Below are 22,006 nucleotides of genomic sequence, written 5' to 3' on the forward strand. Positions count from 1 at the left end.
GTACTTCTAAAAATGCCCAGTGAGAACACATTTGCTCATTAGAGACTGTCTAAAACATGAGTGCTAGTGGCAAGATTATCCATAACAAGGTAAAAGGGTTACAAATACATAAGCTTACATTTGCTTAAAAGGTGTTAATATAAAAAATTAAACTCACAACAAATGACATTTCAGCTTAGAAAACCAATAATAATACATTTAAGTCCAATGTAACCTCCTTACTAAATAAACTCCTCCATCTAGGAATCCTAATTAAGCCAAATATACTTCCTGTCACAAAAGTGATGTTCAAGACATACTCTCCATTCACAAAAAGGAAAGATTCTTTCTCAAGTAAAAAGGATGCACATACTACCCTAAGACAGCAATAATGAAGAATCATGGGCAGAGAAATACATTTCAAAACAGAATCCCTTGGAAAACAGCTTGCATTTCTACACTGGGTGCTGAGCTTTCTTTTAGACCTTTCACATCTAATTACCTCCAGCCACGAAGGGTTATTAATCTTACTTTTACAAACTGGGGTGTGCTCCAGTTCTTAAAATCTATGCACAATAAAAAGTGGTAAGAGGGAGTAAAAGACAAGTTAACCCATGACAGATAAAAAGACACGGCAAACATTCCAAATCCATGCTGTCCAATACAGTAGCCACTAGCTACCTATGGCTATTAAGCACTTACAAAGTGGCTAGTCTGAAATGAAATATGTTGTAAGCGTAAAATACAGACCAAATTTCAAAGATTCTGTATATATTGTTTACATGTCGAAATAATAATTTTGGATATCTGCATTAATAAAAACTTTAAAATTAATTTCACATTTTTTATATTTTTAATGTTACTAGAAAATTGAAAATTACGTATGTGACTTGCATTATATTTTTATTGGACAGCACTGTTCTAAGTCATAGCGTCTAAATCTATTAGTTTAGAGGACTTTCTTTGTTTGTAATCATTCCTAAGTTTGTCTTTAACAACAAAAAAGAGATAAGCATCTGTCAATTTACACAATCTACATTTCCTGTCCCACCTCCGCACTTTTCATACAACCTCTTAGGACTTGTTAACACCAGTGAACACTACAAATACAGAATAAATGTAATATATAATATAGATTATATACTTGAACATTATGCTGTTACTAATGTACTAGTGCTTTTGTCATGCAGCCAACAACTGATACACATTTTCATCAAAACAGAAATCCATTAAAACAAATCCATTTCAAGAGGTGGTTAGTAGACCAATCATAAAGTCAACCTAATTCCCAGAATTTTATTTGCCAGCTAGGCGTGGAAGGCCACATGTAGTTCCTACTAATGACAACTGGGCTTCTGTGATAATGTAATTAATGCCTGTTGCTTGTGAAACTCAAGTCCTTGAATCCCCAATGTGCAACAGCTAGAAAAGTACAACTTCCTTGTAAACTTCCATTATTAAAACACAAAGACATATATAAACGTCACTTTTTTTAGTCACCGAGTATTTAAAAGTGAGAATAGCACTGTCTTATAAGAGGTTTAAAAAGGTAAAATTATAAAATTTCCTCATTCTTATTTGAAAATAATATATTAATTGATTTGAACAATGAACTGCATCCGGATCTATTTCCCCCTAGGAGCATCCATGTGTCAATTAGTTACCTAAGTCTCTAACCACTACAACTCACTTTACAGGCTCATCTGTTACACCTCTAAATCCCAACTCCTCTTTTCAATACTCTGCAGAGATTTCCTATTGCCCTTCCATGTCAGGATCCTTATCTTCAATTTTGAGTTTCATTAGGCTAATCTCTATTTTTTCTCTACTTTTCCGCCTATTCCTTCCACTGTGCTTGAACAAACCTATTGATCTGGTGCTCCATTAACCCACCCCTTCTCCAAATCTTCTCTTTTGTTATATTTCCACTTCTTGTTCCCCCATACATTCGTAAGGGGGAAAGTCAAGGCAAAACATAATTTTTCTTTTCACCAGCTATTTAAGAAGCTCTTTTAATTCTACTTTCAACATGCAAGCTCTCAACTTTCTAAAGGGTATAAAGTTATTTCTCTCCCAAGTATCTTTCCTGAATAAATGACAAATTTTAATTTGTTTCTTCATACTAATTTACAGTAAATGTAATAATCCATTTATAAAACTAGAGCTTGGAAGAAAATTTGTGGTCCCCAAACCTCCTGAAATGTTACACGTAAGTATCTGACTTTTTACAGTGTATTTAAGATTTTCATCCATACGGAGATTATATTGTAAAAGTTGTGATTAACAATTTTTATTTATTTATTTTTAATTTATTTATTTATTTATTTTTGGCTGTATTGGGTCTTTGTCGCTACGCACAGGCTTTCTCTAGTTGCGGAGAGCGGGAGCTACTCTTCGTTGTGGTGCACGGGCTTCTCATTGTGATGGCTTCTCTTGTTGCGGAGCACAGGCTCTAGGCGCGCAGGCTTCAGCAGTTGCAGCATGCAGGCTCAGCAGTTGTGGCACGTGGGCTCAGAGCACAGGCTCAGTAGTTGTGGTGCATGGGCTTAGTTGCTCTGCGGCATGTGGGATCTTCCCGGACCAGGGCTCGAACCCATGTCCCCTGCACTGGCAGGAGGATTCTTAACCTCTGTGCCACCAGGGAAGGCCGATTAACAATTTTTAAAATCACTATTCATTTACCTCAACTTGATTTAATAAGTACTCTTAATTCCATGTTTTGGAAAGTTACTTTAACAGATTTTTTTAAGGTGTTTGTTTAATATACTCTCTGTCAATCTGAACCTGTATTCAACAAAACTTAAAAAAATACATATGTATCTTCCACGTGCTAGAAACTGGGCTAAATGCTGATAATGAAAAATGCAAAAGATGGCTGCTGAACACAAAAATTTAACTCTTACCAGAGAAATAAATCAATTACCATGCTGTGTAATATTTTCTTATTCTGTCCCACTCATCACTGCTATTTGTGGACTAGAATTATTTTCTTGTACAATTATTGGTTCTAATACCTCATTTTTTCAAAATGTTCTTCTATAAACATGCCTGTTTATTTTTCCATATAACTCCTATTTACCATTACATGTAACATATACAAGGTATGTAATATCTAACTCACTAAAAAAAAACAGATGAAATAGGATTATTATCCGCATTTCTGAGAGAAGAGTTAAATAACTTGCTCAAAAGCTCACAGTTAATTTGTTGGAGCTGGGACTTGAACTTGTATTTGTCTAACTCCAGAGCCCTTTATCTGGGTCAGCTGGACTTCCTGGATGTACAAAAGGACAGTTTTTGCTCGTCTGTAGGGGGGGGGATCTGTCTCTGCTTTCCCAATAGTTGGGAATTTTATAGTCACAGTTATTACCTAACTATAATGGTGGCACCTTTGGTTTCCCCCCGCCCCTAAATTTAAAAGAACTGTTCGCAAGTATTTTCAACAAATAGAATATTGGCTTTTTGTTAAAGAGAAGCATATTTTATTATTTCAAGGAAAAATTCTCTTCTACTTCACTGTTTAAGATTTGAGAGTCAGTTAAAATATACCAAATGGTGCTCAACATCAGGAGCGTTTAGGAAAATGCAAATCCAAACTACAATGAGATGCCACTTCACACCCACCAGAATGGCTATAATGAACAAACAAACAAATAAACAACAGAAAATAAGTATGGCAAGCACGTGGAGAAATTCGAACCCTCATACATTATTGGTGAGACAGTAAAGTAGCATAGACTTTGTGAAAAACAGTTTGGCAAGTATATGACCACAATTCCACTCCTAGGAATGTACCCTAAAGAACTCAAAACAGGTATTCAAACAAATGCCTGTACACACAAGTTCACAGCAGCACTATTCACAACAGCCCAAAGGTGGAAACAATCAAAATGTCCATAACTTATGAGTGGATAAAATGTACCAAATGCTTTTATTTCATATTGTGTTTCTTTTTTAAAAAAAAAATTGAAGTACAGTTGATATACAATATTATATAAATTACAGGTATACAATATAGTGACTGGTAATTTTTAAAGGTTATACCCATGTATAGTTATTATAAAATATTGGCTATATTCCCTGTGTTGCACAATATATCCTTGTAGCTTATTTTATACATAATAGCTTGTACCTCTTAATCCCTTACCCCTATGCTGCCCTTCCCCCCAATAACCACTAATTTGTTCTCTGTATCTGTAAGTCTGTTTCTTTTTTTTAGTTATATCATATTATGTATTTCTTGAAAAGCTCAATAACTTTTCTTCTTTAGCCTACTGTTGTGACTTATCAGAGGACTGGGAACTGCCATTCTTCAGTCTTGCAACAAACTCCCTTTGTTTGAAGAGTATTCTATTTGTTTTTACAATTTTTTTTTTTTTTAAAGAAGATGTTGGGGGTAGGAGTTTATTAATTAATTTATTTTTGCTGTGTTGGGTCTTCGTTTCTGTGCGAGGGCTATCTCTAGTTGTGGCAAGCGGGGGCCACTCTTCATCGCGGTGCCCGGGCCTCTCACTGTCACGGCCTCTCTTGTTGCGGAGCACAGGCTCAGTAGTTGTGGCTCATGGGCCCAGTTGCTCCGCGGCATGTGGGATCCTCCCAGACCAGGGCTCGAACCCTTGTCCCCTGCATTGGCAGGCAGATTCTCAACCACTGCGCCACCAGGGAAGCCCCTGTTTTTACAATTTTAATGCAGGGAAGCCCCTGTTTTTACAATTTTAATGCTCATTGTTCATCAATGAAATTAGATCATTGTCATTTTGGCAAGTACTAGTATCATGCTTGGGGACTTAGGTCATATTTGCCTCAAAACATGTTTAAGGTAGTTTGTCATCTTTTCCTATGCTCTAGAATAAAAGATAACATGGGAAAGAGCTACCACTTGGAAGTTTAAAACATCTTAATTGTAAATCTATAGAGAAAAGTATTTAATAAAAGTATTAAGCATACATTTTTAAAAGTTATTTTACAAATAATCTAATCCATGTTTTCAAATGAATCATCCTCTGTCGATTATCGTTAAGAGACTGCTGTTGAAGTTTGTTTTAAATTTTCTTTTTCTTTTTTTTTTTTTAAATAAAAACATCTAGTAAGATTTAAGGACGTCTCTGGTGCTTTTAGCTAATGCCATCTTCCTCCAAAGTTGCACCTTATTAAGTTCTGATTTACTTTTATTTTCAGCTGTTCGCACTAAAATTTCATGCCCTCATTAAGTCATGAGCTACACACACATACATATACATATACACACGGCGCTAATGTTTCTCACACTCCTCCCACTTTTACCAATCTTTTGCATTATGACACAGGCAATCAAAGTATAGAGAGTGCTTACGTTAAGAAACAGCTAGCCATTAAAAACCAAGTAAGAAACACAACCTTAACTGTTCTCTAGCTTCATAGAGAAAAAATGGTATTTCATTATCTCCCCTGTCCCTTCCCAACTCTCCTCATCCCAACAATGACCCTAAACCTCAGAGCACTGTTTCTCAAAAAACTGATTACAGCGTAGCTAGTACGTGAATCCTAAGACATGCTTCTCAAAATGCACATCCTCAGGCCACCCTTGGACTATGAAATTAGAATCTCTGCTTTGGACAATGCCTGATTACAAGAATGTTTTGATTCACCAAGCCTAACCAGAACACTGCCCACATATAGCATTAGGGTAAGGTAACCCTACAACTTTTCATACTAACTGGGATATTTCTGAAAGTGAAAGGAAATGCTATTAACAATTACACCAAGACAAAAGATATAAACCAGGATGTATGGTCAAAGTAGGGTTCCTGTGGTATGCCACACGTTTGAGAATTTGGCTAGTTTCAGAACTACTTTCAACTTAGGAGTTCATTAACATTATCCTAAAATGTAGTGCAAGAGTATTATACTAAGAGGTGAAAATGTAAAGAAACATAAGATCCACACCCAGTTCTGGTGCCCAGTTCAGTTAGAAAGAAAGGGCATGTGACAAGAGGCGATAAGTAGCAGAGAATAAATATGTAAGCCTCTCAAAAGAGAGATATGCAGGAAAGGCTTCACGAGATGTAGGATTTGAAATGGGCCTTAAAGGAGCACGCCTGTTTGGTGGATGAAAGCCATTCTATGCAGTGAGAGAAGGTAAACAGAGATGCAGAACCTAGAAACCCATATTATGCCCAGGGGGTGGGAAACAGACCACTTCTGCCACAGCATAGCTTTTATACATAAGAGAAATTAAAAATAAATATAAGTTAAGAACCAAATGCAGAACATTTTGACGGACACCCACTAAAATTCCTGAGGGAATTCCATAATCAAAAAGCAGCTGTGACACAATGTGGCATGAGTGCCCAGGGGAAATGAGAAGGGATAAAAGATACAAGAGTGAAAAAAAAGAATAATACCCCACATAAGAGGAAATACTAAATACTTAAAGAAGAGTAATTAGGAGAAAGAAGAGACATTTCAGGGACATCAAAAAAGAAGTTGAAAGTAAAAACATATAAGAAGGCAAGCAGTTAAAACAAAAAAGAAATTTAAAATAAGTCATATGAAGAAAACACTGACAGCTAGATTACCAAAGAGCTTTTTCAAATAAAACAGAAGAGGAAAAGCCAGATTACAAAAAGATGAAAGAAATACAAGACAGAAAAGTGGAGATGTGGCTACATATATGGCTCAGTAAACTAAAAGATAAATGGGCAGCCAGATAGTGGATAAGAAGAGAAAAGATGACAATTAAATGGGCTTAAAAAAAAAACAAAAACTCTCAGAAACAGGATAAGGTTAATAATTGGAAAGAGACTGGAGATAAATGAAAAGGAAAGGTTCAGTTTCAGGCAATGGGCTAGCAGAAAAATCCAGTTAAGAGCAAAGATTTTCCTGTAAATAAAATCAAATTCACTCACAATAAAAAGATCAAAGGAATACACAAAGATACATATTTGCCAGAGAGTGTGTATATGTACACGTTAAGGTCATACAAAAAGCTTAAATTTAATGAAAGATTTCAGAGTTTGGGGGAGGTGTAAAAAAAGTAAAATGCTAGAGGAAGGAAATATCTATTTTTTGCATAGAAGACAATTTCATATGCAGTAAAATCATACACACTTGGTCATGATAGATTTTACATAAGAAGTCTATTACAAATTATACATTACTTAAAGCAATGCTATACAAAAATATTTTTATTACAGCATTATGATTTGCTATCATTATAATGTGGAATCTAGACCAGTAATTTGCAACTGGAAATGATAACCCTTCTTCCCCCCTAGACATTTGGAAATGGGAGGAGGAGTTGGTTTCTGGTGGCCACAATACTGGGAGAGGCCCTACTAGCACTATGTCAGCGAAGTCCAAGGATGCTCAGTGTCTTCTAAGGCAAAGCACAACCCAGTCCAAAATGCCAAAGTGGACACCAATAAGAAACACTGTAAACAGACAAAGAAGGTCGCTTTTCTTGTGTATTCTTCTTGTATATTTAGATAAAAATGAACAACAAAGTTCATTTTTAAATTTAATTCTTGTGATAATTTGATTCTGATAAAGGTCTTTGCATTCCACCTTAATCTATTTTAATTCAGAACTTAAGAAGAGACATAGAGTTCTAATAAAGGAATTTTGGTTATTCTAATGCTAAGACATTGATTATCCCTTGACAAATGAAGACGTGGCCAGGAAAATATGTTATGTTTAAAGCAATAGTTTCAGTAAGTATTCTGTTTTAAAAATAACACCCAGGGCATTGGTTAAGTTGAATAACATGCATTTGCATTTTTTTTTTACCACCAAATATGTCCATGCAACTTTTACACATCCAAAGTTTCCTAAGGCAAAGCAATTTAAGTTGAAGTTTATTTAAAATTAAGAAGGTCTGTAAGGACTACAGCAGCAATATACTGAAGTACTGCAACATAATGAAACACAACAAATACAAGTTCACAATGAGTCTGAAAACGATAATAGGAAACCAACTCATTATTCTGAAAAGGAAGAAAAAAATAAATCTGATAAACAAGGGGAAGAATTAACCACTTATTCTGCCCTCACTATGTAACTCACCGGATTGGTAACCAAATGAAAGATGTGGGTAAATTTCTCTTAAGAGATGTATTCCAACGGCTACCAGCATCACAAAAAGACAATCAGATCTTAAGTGTTTCCTGATAGAAAAGTTCACTACAACCTATAAGGCAGTTTTGTCAAAAGAAAAAAAGGAGGGGGGCTATCAATCCTGAATACGAAAAAGCCTCTTGACCTAACTCCCAAATTTACAGGAAACACTGAACACAAAGAAAGATATTATACTATGACTAAGAATGCAATAAGCAAATCCAGACTTAGAAACTCAGCCCTATTTCATTAAATAAATTGCAAAAACGAAAAAGAGAAAGACAAAAACAAAAAAAGAGAGAACTTATAGATTGGAAGATACATAAAAAACATCGACCAATCAACAGTGTCTCTACTTTATTTGGATACTGATTCAAATTAGTTGCGAAGAAGGAAGGCAGACATCCCTGAGACATTTGTAAATTTGAACAATGACTGATTCAAGAATTTTGATATTTTTAGATGTGTTAATGACATCGTGGTTAAATTAAAAGAAGTCCTTACCTTTTGAAAATGCACACTGAAATAGCTGTTCTTTAAAAATGCAGATGAAATGATGTCTGAGATTTGCTTCAATGTAATATGGGAGGGTGAAATGGTTTGGTGTTATAAATGAAACAAAATTGGTCAAAGGTTGGTAACTATTGAAACTGGGTGAAGGCTACAAGGGTATTTATCACACTAGACTGTTTACTTCTGTATATGTTTCAAGTTCTCCATAATAAATTAATTTTAAAAAATTAAGAAACCTCAGCAGGAGGGAAAAGCGATCATTTGCAACATGTTTATTTTCGGGCTTATAAAAGAACAAAATGAATACTTGGCATAGTCCTCTAATGGATATGGGGATATTAAGCATCTGGGAGGATATAACAGAAATGTCTTTAAAATTTTTAAACAGACACTGATGTAAATAAAATAAAGAAAATCTAAAGGTGCACTAGTTAAAACCATCACTGAATTCCACACGGGTCACATGCATTTAAGTTTGTGTTTAAACCCTTCAAATGCCAGATTTCCCCTCTTTGTGATAGCAGGTAAATTTACTACAAGTATTTACAAATCCAACAAATATTACCAATACCCTTAGAAACAAGTGTGAAACAAAAATAAAACCATAAAGCCAAGGCTTTATGATGCCCTCTATATTTTGTTGTTGCTACTGTTTAAATTGAGAAGACTACAGAAAGCAGTAGGAAGCCATAAAAAATGTGTAGCCACAATCTTCTGAGATTGATTCTCTTGGGGACCCTAAATAAATGGATTCTTGACTTACTAAAATTTAATGTAAAAAAATGATCCATTTGTAAAGGACCTATAAGATGGTAAATGGCAAAACAAACTACAAATAACCACCCTCAGAAAGGGAACAAATGGTGTTTATAAAAAGCGAGTCCCATGGATATAAAGGGAGAATCATCATGATGATTTATAAGTAAAGGAAAATAAAATAAAAAGGTAACAAAATTCATGTTTCCCTAGGCCTTTCACTCAGACCAAAACATGTGGAGCTATACTCCCAAAAGCAATTTCAGACTAGAGATGTCTTTATTTTTCCCCAGACAAGCTAGAAGTTAAACAGAATGACAAAGTATATTTACTCTGGGACAGTGAAGCAGCAAAGAAACTTCACAATGGCAAAACTGGTCCAAATCCCTCCAAAACAGACAGACTAAACCTTGGACAATGAATGAACAAGGCAATATTGCAACTCCTTTCAAAGTTTTATCTGTTGCAAATAACCATAAAATTAAAACAATTATTATTTACAACAAGGACCAAACAGGAGGCTGGGATTTTTAAAATTTAATAACTCTAGAAATTTGACCCTCCTGCTATTACTTAAGGTTAATCACATCTTACTGACCATCACATCGAAAACACGTGCTAAAAACAAGCTTACACTATTTCCTTTTATACCCTTATAAAACTGATGAAATGTCAACAGAAAGAAAAACCTGAAAGCTTTAAATTTTAATTTTAATACAGCATTTAGACAAGATGCAAAACACAGATTTGATTCATAAAACTCATTTAGTTTTATCAATCTAAAATGAACTATTATCAACCTAGGTCACACTGAAAACATTATGTCTGTTTTGCTAAGTGGAACAGTTCCTCTTCCAGAGAGACTCCTAGGAAAAAAGCAAATCTCCATACTATTATCTGGAAATATTTTTGTATAAATTCACAAGTTTAGGAAAAATAGTGTTTAAATAAACTATGAAACAATATAAAACAAGACAAAATTAAGAGGGATCTAATATAAAGCCAAATTTCTATAAAAAGTCAGATCTAGTACCAGTATTAAAAAATAACAAGTGCACATGTTGCTGAGAAATCAGCATTAAAATACTCCTAAAATCCTATGTGATTAGGACTTTTCTCCATAAAGCTAGAAATTCTTATCCATAGATTTTTTTTCCAACTTCAAAGCAATTCATAAACATAGACTGCTTCACAATACCCCAGACAAAAAAGTAGAGGCAGATTTAAAGTCTCATTGCTTTGCCCAAAGAAAAGCCTTACACAAGGAACTACAAGCCAGAGAACAAAGATTTGCCTTTTCCATTACGATCGTATTCAATCCCTGACCTTCTTCCTTATAAGGCTGCCGAATAACCAAGAAAGCTGGCAACTTGGGGAATGCTCCTTGAAAAGAAAATGCTTCTGAATGATTTAAAAAGAAGAAGAAAAAAAAAAACTCAAGGTGATCCTAGCACCCCCAAGCCAAAGAAGGCAACTCTTTTTTCTCCAACTCACCATCTGGACCTCTCTTGCCAGGTTCTAAAACCATACAGTATTTTGGATCCTTCAAGAGACTGTAAGCAAACAAATGGGATGTACTTATACTAAACATGCACCTACAAACCCTTAAACAACTCTGAATGCTTTTACCCAATTTCTCAAGCAGCAGTGTACAAAAGCAAAAGTGCTTACCTTCACGTAAAAAGTAAGCCTAAAGGGCTTCCCTGGTGGCGCAGTGGTTAAGAATCTGCCTGCCAATGCAGGGGACACGGGTTCAAGCCCTGGTCCGGGAAGATCCCACATGCTGCGGATCCCACATCCCACTTGCTGCGGAGCAACTAAACCCGTGCGCCAGAACTATAGAGCCCGTGCTCTAGAGCCCATGATCCACAACTACTGAGCCCATGTGCTGCATCTACTGAAGCCTGCACACCCGTGTTCTGCAACAAGAGAAGCCACCGCAACGAGAAACCCGCGCACCGCAACGAAGCAGTCCCTGCTCCCCTCAACTGCGAGTAGCAATGAAGACCCAACACGGCCAAAAATAATAAATAAATAAATGTATTAAAAAAGTAAGCCTAAATTTTTGCCCTGGAGCTGTAATGTATATGCACTACATGTGTGACAACTCTCAGATTAGCTTTTGAAATCTTAACAAGAATGATACTTCAAAGGATTGTTTTGGGAATTAAATAAAATAGCATATTAATAGGCACTATACCATGGAATCCAGCAGTGTCAGGCTGGGTGCTCACTTATTCATGAAGTATATATCCTTTGTATATAGGGAGAGAAATCGATTTCTCACTGAATATCCATATGCTCCCCGACATTTTCCAGCCACCTTGCAGTTGGTCGAGGCCATGTGATTAATTCATGCCTTACTTCCAGACCAAAGCACTTAACAGCCAGCACATGACCCTCTAGCTATCTTGCCTGGACACATGCTCCAAATGGCAGGGCTACAAGATGTAAGCTGCACAGATCTGAGCCAACACGTGGAAGAGCTAACCAGGAGAGTCCCTGGACCCGAAGAGGACTTCACATAAGTGAGACAAACGTTTATATGTTATAAGCTTTCTAGGTTTGTTTGTTAACGCAACACAGCTTAGCAAAATTCAACGTCTCCTTTTACAGCCTAACTGCACTCAAATGCTAGACAAAATGCATACATAAAAATGGCAAGTCCTGAGCTTAGGTATTAAAGGATATCTTCCTTTCTGTGTAATTTTGTATATCCAGAATGAACAGAATGGCTAAAAGAGAATTCTGATAGCAAAGTAGAAAAGTAATCCAATGTACACAGAATAACTTAAAAAGAAACTGATACTTATAGTTTCACCTTAAGGAGAAAAAATTCTAAAATCAAGAGTCTAAACATTTTTCTAGTTAAGCACACAAGTTATACAAAAAAAAAAGCAACAGTACAAAAATAATAACTGAGAAACTAAAAACAGCTATCAGGAAACAGGTAAAAGAAAGAAAAGCTGAACAAGACTTTAAACACCCTTTCACCATGAGTAAAATAGCTGAAGTCACTTGTGATTGTAACAGAAGTATTATAGAGCCACAATTGCTTACCCGCAATTCTGGAATATCCCAAAAGCTCTAAAAATCAAAGATTAAAAAAAAAGTAAGTTTGGAGAAAAATAATTTGGCAGCAACACCAAACATGAACTAACCAAAAACTATCTGTAGTGTCTATTTATCCCCTTAATATGAACATTCATACAATTTGACTGTAGAAATATGAATGTGTTTGATTATGGAGTGCTTCTCCAGATCCCACGGGCGGTGTTACATAAAACACAACAAATGTATCACATTCCCTTTCTAAAATCTTAAAATTTCCAAATTCTCAAACATTACTGGCCTCAAGAGTTTGAAATAAAGGACTGTGGACTTGTAACAATAATAGAAGTAAATAATCTCTGTATTGTCTTAATGATAAAAATAAAAATCAAATGAAGAGCATGGCTTTCTAACCTGTTTGTAGTTCAATCAACGTACTGAATCCAATTGAATTTTGATGACTTTCCAATGGTATTTCTACTTGATGATACTTCAATATTTCCAGTAGCACACAGATACAACCAGCCTAAAGCTAAATCATGAGAGGGTATAATTAACTAGAAGGAGACTAGTTAATTAAAAATACTGCTGTAAGCATTTCTGGCCTCAATAGACCATAATTTAGCAGGTACTCAAGGTAGCCATTCCTGTAGGTTCACATAAAAAAAACAGACATGTATCAGATAACATAAGATAAACTACAGCACAAGAGTAGTGGGAGATGGGGACACCAACTCTGAGGAAGGTACAGGAGAATGTATTCAGTAGGCATCACTAGTAAGATAGGAAAACAGTAAAAAAAAAAAAAAACTGTGTAAAAATTAAAGAGGCAAGGCACTGGAATAAACATCTACAAGCAGGATTTCTCAACCTCAGCACTACTGACATTTTATAGCCCAGATAAATCTTTGTTGGAGGGAGCTGACCTAGGCATTACAAGGTATTTAGCAGCATCCCTAACCTCTACTCGCTAAATTATCAGTAGCAGCCCTTCTTCCCCCAGTTGTGAAAAGTCTCTAGGCATTGCCAATTGCCCCCTAGGCCAGGGTGGGGTGAGGGAATAAGAAGGCAAAAACTGCCCCCAGTTGAGAACTGAGGCAAGAGAAATATTAAAAGTTTAAAGATGTTTATTCTTCTAGATCCTAAACTGCCAAATATACTTCCTGTTAAAAGCAGTGTGGGAAGGGAAAAAAACCATTTTCTATTTCTCTAGATCTACAGGTGGTTTTATTCTGTTTTTAATCTTAATTTTGTAGGAAAGACCAGAATGGCAGATCAAGTTCTCCGTCATCAATCTGAGCGCCCGGCACTCTAAGGAACAATGACTTGTTGACTTTCTTATAACTAAACATATCCATCTGCTGTTACAGCAACTTATTCAAGGAGAGAATAAGGTACCAGTTGGTTATGTATAGAAAGGAACAAAACAATTTGAGTCTTGCATGCAGCAGCAAAGTAACCATGCAACTTTTTAAATGCACAGTTTTCACACACTTTCTAATTACATTATCTGCACTGAAATTAACAGATCCCTAATAAAAATGTGACCTTTAGATGGGGAAGAATATTATTTTCAATCACATCATTCTTTTGGAAAAAATTTTTAGTCACAACAGAACTGAGTCCTTCTGCTACACTGGCATATATGAGGGAAATAATTAGCTTTACTGTGAATCAATTTCCTTTTATAATAAAAATGGTAACAAAATACCTCTGAATAATCATATTAAAAATTACAATTATGAAAAAGTAAAGAATATATGGGATATATAATAGATTTTCTCCAATCCAAACTCATTGTTTTGCCTAGAATTTCTATTCCTGTCAATCTGACAGACTTCAACTTATTTATTAACTTAATAAATCTTCACATGAAAAGCACTGTGTGAAGACAGAAAAATGTTCAAGACAATCCTCCTTTCAAAGGACCACTAACTCTTGCAGAAGATAGACAAACAAGTAAATAATTATAGTATATAGTATTAACATACTGGATTCATGTATTGATATTACAGCTGTGCTGAACCAACTATTAGCTTATTAAAAAATAAAACATTTAAAATTATCAGGAATGTCGAAGTACCAAGAAAAATCCTCATGATTTTTGAGGTCTATGCTGATGCCAAAATGTAATTAATTAAAAATAAAATAAGAACTACCCTTGGTAGATGACCACAGTAGAGTGAGATGGAAACACCTTCAGTCAGAGTAGTTCTATACTTATCTGTTTTACAAATTGAGCGTCCAACTGAGATTTAATTTTTATAAAAAGGCAATTGCAGGATTTCTTTTCAAGAGTTGAAAACAAAAGGACGAGATGATTAATGGCACAATTTTGTTTTATAAAATAGGGTACCTTCACATAGCACACACTGGCTAATATAAACTGGCTAATACTGTTGGCTAATAACAATCAAATGTATAAGTAAAAAAGAAAAAGCAATCTATCCATGTGTGGGAGGGTTTAAAACCAAGTATTGTATAAGCAACCAGCAAAGCTATGTAGATATCACATTATTTTGATCATGACCTGCCTTCATACACCAATTAGAGAAAGCTTCCAAAATCTCTCCCTAGATCAGAGAGAAGGAAAGAATGCTGTGTTTAGGTAACGAGTAAACTGTATCAATTCAGAATCTAAATTTTACAAAAACATTGATATAATCGCATTCTCAACACAGTAAAACTACAAATTCCTACAATGGAACATTTAAAAGGGAAAACATAACTATCACCACTATTTAAAAAATTTTTATTATAATTTATTGGACAGCCAGAGCATTCTCTACTGAATTAAGTATCATTAACCGTATGCATATTCCTTTAAAGAGGATATACTATTTGTTCAGCTTTACCCAATGTTCTTAGGTTTATTTTCTTTTTTACTCAAGTTCCAAGGAACTGCTTTTACTAACATCAAAAAAACATAGAGACATAGTGTCAATAAATAGGTGCGGAGCTGATTAAGATGAAATTATTCCTACAGTCGGATGCTGATGCACTGGAGAAAACGCCAGCAAGAGTGAAGGCATACTGCTATAAACTACCTCTTTAACCGTGCTACGGCCATTTTATTGACCAAGTTTACACTGTTAAAAAAATTTTAAACATATTAATTCATCTAATCCTCACAACAAACTTATAAAGAGGGATATCATTTTAATCTTCATTATACAGATAAGAAACTGAAAGACAGAAATATTCCATATCTTATCTAAGTTAACATAGCTATTAAGTGCCACAGCAGGGATTTGAACCCAGACAGTCTAGTCCAGCGAAGTTCTATCTTCCCCAGAAATGATGTAAAGTGGTGGTAACCCTCAAAGGGAGACAGAGCTCATCCAGTTAGACAATCAGGTTTACAAATAAATCAGGGCTTGCCAACTTCTGGTTTAGAACTTAACTGCTTCTCTTAATTTTTTTTTTAGAAAGAAGGAAATGAGCAAAACTTGCAAGCATTAGTACCTACTTTCAGGTTTTGCATATTAATACTATAACTTGATACCGTCACACCTCCCTCCCAATAAGGTCTTTCCCACATTCAAAAACGATTTACAAATGTCCCTGAATACCTACTTTAACACAGATTCAATCTGAACATATTAAAGAATATTTTTGGAGATTATTTTTCTACTTTCTCAGATACAGAAAGAATTAGAGGCTAAGTTCAAAATCCAGCACCTTTCTAAACTTCCACCACCTGTCAAGTCCTGAGAGGACAAGGACACTCTCTGGATGGAACATAAATGTCTTAATAGCACATACAATTTCCCCTCATTCTCACTGGTGTATCAGCTGTTTATACTCTAATCTGGAGCACAGTAAAGAGTATGAATTGAAGGCACTAAATGTCATATCCCTATGTTTAGAATGCTTTGGCCTAAAGCACTCCAATACCTAAAAATTGAAATGCCATCAAATCATTGGAAATAACATTTTATCAAACTTTTATACTATTGGGAAAAGAAATATCAATACTATCAAAATGTATTCAAAGATGTTTAAAGCCACACACTGAGTAAGTTTGATTTTGTTGAGTTTTCTTGTATTCCATTCAACTTTTTCCTGAATGTACACAGACATACTTTACATTTCTTCCCTGAGGAAGAATTAAATGTGTCACGTACTTTGATAAGCTTATAAAAATCATATTCAAAACCATAATGGAATTCTGATTACACATTAAAGTCAAAAGAATTAGGTTTCATAGATTTCAGGCAATATGAATTCACATACTCTAGAATTTATTAATATAGAGTCCCATTTTTAATTAAGACAAAAATTAACAAATCTAAACTGTACGATCATCATAAAGCTAAAATTCTCACCAATGCACCTCTGAATTACAAGAACACCACAGTATGACACAAGGTAAAAATACAATACAAATTTTAAATTAGCTGTCAAATTCCTAAAATGCCTCCACTAAACACTCACTATTCCAAATTCCTGCTCAAGAACAAGGACTAGATGTTCTTCCACCCAAAAGAATCTGAAGACTTATAGAAAAACACACGAAACTACGTGGGTATTTTACTTGTCCAGCCTATGAAAGAAGGCTGTCCCCAAACTAATAAAAAAAACTTCTCCAGTCTCCTACTAAGGCTCATATTTTCTGTTTTTTTTTCTTTAATCACTCACACAGTCACAAAGAAACTCACACATAACAAGAAGCAGAGAACTGAAAGATGTCATTTGCAATAGTTGACAGTGATCACAAGTTGTGACAAGGGAAAGCACAGATGCTGTTTCCAAGTTACTGCACACGGGCAAGCCCAAAGGTTCACTATTTCACTAGCCTAATCACTAAATGTGAAGCATTATTTCATGGACTGAAAGGAAATCTGGTAGATAAAGAGAAAAATAATAACAAGTTAAACTTTCTATCTCCAAGAAAGACTCTACTTCCTCTAAAATAATCGTCAGTGACCTTGTGGAAACATTCCTGGGCTAAACATGTACAGCACATTTCTTCAGCAACTGCAACACTAAGTTACTCCTCTGAGGGCATCTCACACATCTCTACTGGGTTCGCTAGATTTACACAAGAACACTAGATTGTGCCATTTGCAGAAAATCAACAAAAACCTTTAAAAAATGTTTGACCTTACATGCAATTTTAAAACATTTAAGACCTTTGAACTGATAGATCTTTATGTCTTTTACAATGAGAAATACCAGAATACACTCTGCCAAGTTAAGTGATTCTTCCAGAGAGCAAATTTAACTTGACCTCCCTAAATGGCTACAGATTTGACACACCATTTAGAAGCCTGAAAGGAAATACTTTGATTTATTTATTCTCTAAAGCAGTGCTGTTCAACAGAAATATAATGCGAGCCACAAATGTAATTTTAAATTGTCTAACCATATTAAAATGGCAAAAAAAGAAATTAATTTTAAAACATTTTATGTAACCCAACATATCAAAAATATTAATATTTCAACACGCAATAAATATTTTTCAGAAAAGCAGTAAGATATTTTACAAAAGTTCTTTTCTTCATACTAAGTTTTCAAAATCTGATGTGTATTCCACACTTACAGAACATCTCATTTTGGGACTACAACTGAAATGGTCAATAACCACAAGTGGTTAGTGGCTACATTACTGGACAGTGCAGCTCGTAAGTGCTACTTTGAGATCTGACATACCACTATGTTTAAAATTAGTCTACATTCATGTTTCCTTTTTGAACTGAAATGTCTGATTACAAGTATGAGCAAATAAGGATCAGATCACCTTATAGGAGGACCCACTTAACACACATGGTAAGAAGCAGTTGGATTATATCCTATTATATCTCAAGTAGACTTCAGAAATAGGTCTGATCATCACAAGTGAACACAACTTATAGCAAAAATATAGGTAAAACAAGAAAACATTTTCATATCAAACCACAACACTTCCTTATTTCTAGCAGCCACTCTTGTTCTTGAGTAGGTATATCCATCCAAATCATCTAAAGACTGGTTTTCTAAGTTTGATGAATTTTGGAAGCCATAAAGTCACTGTTGAAAAACTGAGCACTAAGTAAGAGGAATTTTAAAAAATTTTTCAGGAAAAATATTACCAACCAGTTACTATTAATACACCTATACCAACCAACAATCTTAAATTATTCTACATGAGTTTCACTGAAACGACTTCTTCCCACAAATTCCAACTCATTCACTGCTTTTTATACACGAATTTCAAGTACTAAAATTACTAAGAATTTTCCCAAGTAATTAGGCCATTTAATTAAAGTGTAAATAATTCCAGCAATTTATTCTCTAGAAAACAGCAACTAAGACCATTAGCTTAGCACGTAAAAAATTTGTCCTTAAGGCAAATTACTGAATAAATCAAACAGAAACAACTATACTCTTGTTTACTGCATTTACATTTTGTAACACCACATTCAGCAATTTCTAAATTTGGAAGGTCAGTTCAGATTGCACACAAGCAGTAACTTTAAAGCTTAGCAAAATTTTAGAAGTTTCTGCAATATACTTCTGAATAAACACAGTATAGAACTATTACAGCAGAACAAAAATCAGCACTATTCATACTAATCCCGGCAAGAAGCACAAAATCATATTCGTAAGTCCAAAGTGTATGATACGCGCTAAAAAGGTTTTTTTCCACCCAAATTTAATTCACCCAAGACAATTTTTGTTTAATCCACTTGCAAAGCTGTAAAGAAACAAATGTAGCCTCTTCTGCAGCACAACATATTCAAGGACAATACATGAATCTCTTGATATTTTTCCACAATTTGAAATTAAAACAAAATTTGTTTCTTACCTGCAGTTAGGAGGAGGATCAAGGGTTATTTCAGCTAGCTCCTTCTGAATTCTGTTAGTGAAATGAGAACAGACAAAAAGGATTTGAGAGAGTCTACAGAATAACCGGGGAATTACACTGCCCTCTACCACCATGCAGTTAAATGCAAGGCTGGCTTCGCCTTCAGTAATGCTAACATGGCTGCTTCCTCTTTGTTCTCAGAGGCATAACCCAAATCCCTTAACAGAAACTTTGCAGCTTTTTTTCTCACTTGCTACTATAAATAAGTAAGACATTTACACCTGATTTGAGAACTAGCCCTCCACTAGTACTCAGTAAAGGATATAAAATGTATTTTAAAACACTTTTTACCAAAGAAATTCTCTTTTCAAGCTTATATGCAAATGAGACAAGAAGGGAGGAGGGAAAGCACTAGAATATTTGACAATGACTTCAAGTCACTTTTACCAAGGTAAGAGTTAACAAGCTACTGCAAGTGCACATTAATAATTTTGACAATATTTTATCTGTAAAAAAAAAAAAAAAGTTTGAAATTTACAAATATTTTTACCAGTGAAAAACTTCCAAAGGATTCTGGCATTCTTATTTAACTGAATCTGTTTTCCCTGACCTTAAGTACAGCACTTAAATAAATTTGGAAGAAGAGATAATGACATCCCTGAGGTAAGAGGAAAAAACGCAGTCCTTATTTTATTCAAATTTAAAATGCTTTCAAAACTTAAGATGTGTCTTATATGTTCATCAACAAGATTACAACAAATTGAGAATTTTAAATTATCTCAACGACTGCTGTTATTTCATAAATATTCTCGTTATTAATACTTTGATGTAATAGAGGCGAAAATCCACAGAATATCACTACAGAATGCCAACATTTTAACAGCTTTTATATTCTTTTTCTTTTGGTTGTGATCAACAAAAATCAATAAAATGTCGATATTGGTTAATGCTATAGAAGCATCTGATGTATAATTACTAGAAATCATGGGTATTCCACTACTACTACCACTGATGGGGTCCCACTGACAGTCTTTTTTTCACCATTACAGATAACATAAATCAACAAGAAACAAATGATCTTTCACTTATATCCAACAAAATATGTTTCTCCTGCTGTTGAGTATTAACGTGACAAGCATATCCACAAGTTTTAGAGTGAAGAGGAAAAATGACAAAGTTGTCACTCACCAAGTGCCACCTAAAATGTAAATGGCTACTTTTCAGTTTTATTTGCCCTCACAAGGACACAGAGCTATATAACCATAGCTTAATTACAAAAAGTAATACCTGGGATGCATGACTTAAAGTAATGTTTGTAAAACTGAAAGGAGATTTGGAGCACAATTTTAAAATCTGCTTTCAAATATAGCCAAGGCCTTGAATTTACAAATTTTCTAGCAAACATGACCATTTCTGATCATTAAGTTTCATGAAGAGACACTGCTGATCTAAGTGTCAATTTCAAGGAAGCCGAATATGACTCATAAAAAGGAAACATCCTCAATGTACCAGCTAATTTGGGTTCACCAAATTTTCCTTGCCAACTCCTTAAACAATCTGTCAGATGTTAGTCCAATCTCTGCTCAAGGACACTCTCACTGAAGTCACCAAAGTACAGAACGAGTTTGCTTAAAAGTCTAATTCTAGGGAGGTGGATTATATGCCACCTAAAGAATGACAACTCATTCAAGTCCAAATAAAACTGAGCGCAAAGGAAATGTTTTCGAACTATTGCTACTGATATAAAACCAACAAAAGCGTCCAGCCATTTGGAAGACAACCTGACAACGTGCTTAATCCTTTTTTTATACATTACCTTTTAGCACTAGTGGATAACTTAGCAGTGGTTTTGCTAGAGAGTTTGGTGTTTTTCTTCTGCTGGGTGGCAGAAGGTTTTCTTTCTTCTTGTTCTTCAGGCTCTGGAGCGGCTGGGTCTCGCTGGTCCGCATCTGAACTACCACTGCTGGTGCTGGGGCTCTCATCATCGGACCTTTGCCGATCACTGGACATCTTGGTGAAGTTATTTCTTGGAAAACTTTTAAAGAGAAAAGGGGGAAATAAAGGAAATGTAAGTCTAAGAAATAAGCCAACAGCATTTTCTTCTCTTAATCTTCACCTAAAATCATATTTTAATGAAAACGCTTCAAAAGTGTTCACACATCTCATCGTACAGGAAGGTTACAGGGGAGGTGATGTGTCTCACAACGGCAGCGTTCAGGGCTTTACCGAACTCAAGTTAGAAAACCCACTCACATTTTTTTCCATCCCTTGGACAATCTATCAATTGTCTACTTTCTCAGGAGGCAAGAAACAGATTTGCCAGGGAACTTAGGCAACGAGCATTAATAACATATGACACACTGTAAATAACAGATCTCGCTGAAAAATGTTAAAAAGTCACTAATAACGTCTAAATATTTACACACTGACATTGGTCAAAGCTACCAAATTCCCTTTCCGAGAGGAAAACATACCCTATTAATAGCCCATATGCTTATTTAAGGTGGCGATTCCTCCTCTGAGCCCGTAAGCCTTTAAATACACTTAACGAATTTTAAAAAATCAACTAACAAGCTGCTCTGGCCGTTTTCACGGCCAGCAGAGAAGATTCATCCGGCCAAGACCGAGCTGCCACCCTGGGAAAAGCAGAATTCAAACTGCACCTTCTGCAAAGCTCCCCGTGCCATCAAGGTTCCTCGCTCAATTTTTACATCACGGACCGACATTTTGTCCAAAATAACGAAAAAAAAAATTTCAGAGGGAAAACAAACAAACAAACAAAGCCCCAAGAAGTGCAACAAATTTCCGCGCCCGCCGAGGCGA

General features: G+C 35.2%; 1 protein-coding gene across 6 annotated transcripts in view; it reads right to left on the reverse strand.

Moving 5' to 3' along the window:
- UBE2E3 (ubiquitin conjugating enzyme E2 E3) overlaps positions 1 to 22,006 on the reverse strand; it is a 109,467-nt gene that overhangs the window by 86,789 nt on the left and 672 nt on the right. For 2 of the 6 annotated variants that reach the window (XM_024766755.1, XM_024766748.1), the window contains exons 1-3: positions 21,847 to 21,958; positions 21,000 to 21,218; positions 19,184 to 19,234 (exon numbers count right to left, since the gene is read on the reverse strand). In XM_024766755.1, coding sequence (XP_024622523.1) covers positions 19,184 to 19,234; positions 21,000 to 21,193 — 245 coding nt within the window. In that variant the 5' untranslated portion in view covers positions 21,194 to 21,218; positions 21,847 to 21,958. Of the gene's footprint in view, positions 1 to 19,183; positions 19,235 to 20,999; positions 21,219 to 21,754 lie in introns of all 6 variants that reach the window. The other 4 variants (XM_024766720.1, XM_024766712.1, XM_024766739.1 and 1 more) reach the window with 4 other exon arrangements.

This window comes from Neophocaena asiaeorientalis, unplaced genomic scaffold (genome assembly GCF_003031525.2).
Source record: "Neophocaena asiaeorientalis asiaeorientalis breed wild unplaced genomic scaffold, Neophocaena_asiaeorientalis_V1.1 scaffold113, whole genome shotgun sequence".
Classification (NCBI taxonomy): Eukaryota; Metazoa; Chordata; class Mammalia; order Artiodactyla; family Phocoenidae; genus Neophocaena; species Neophocaena asiaeorientalis.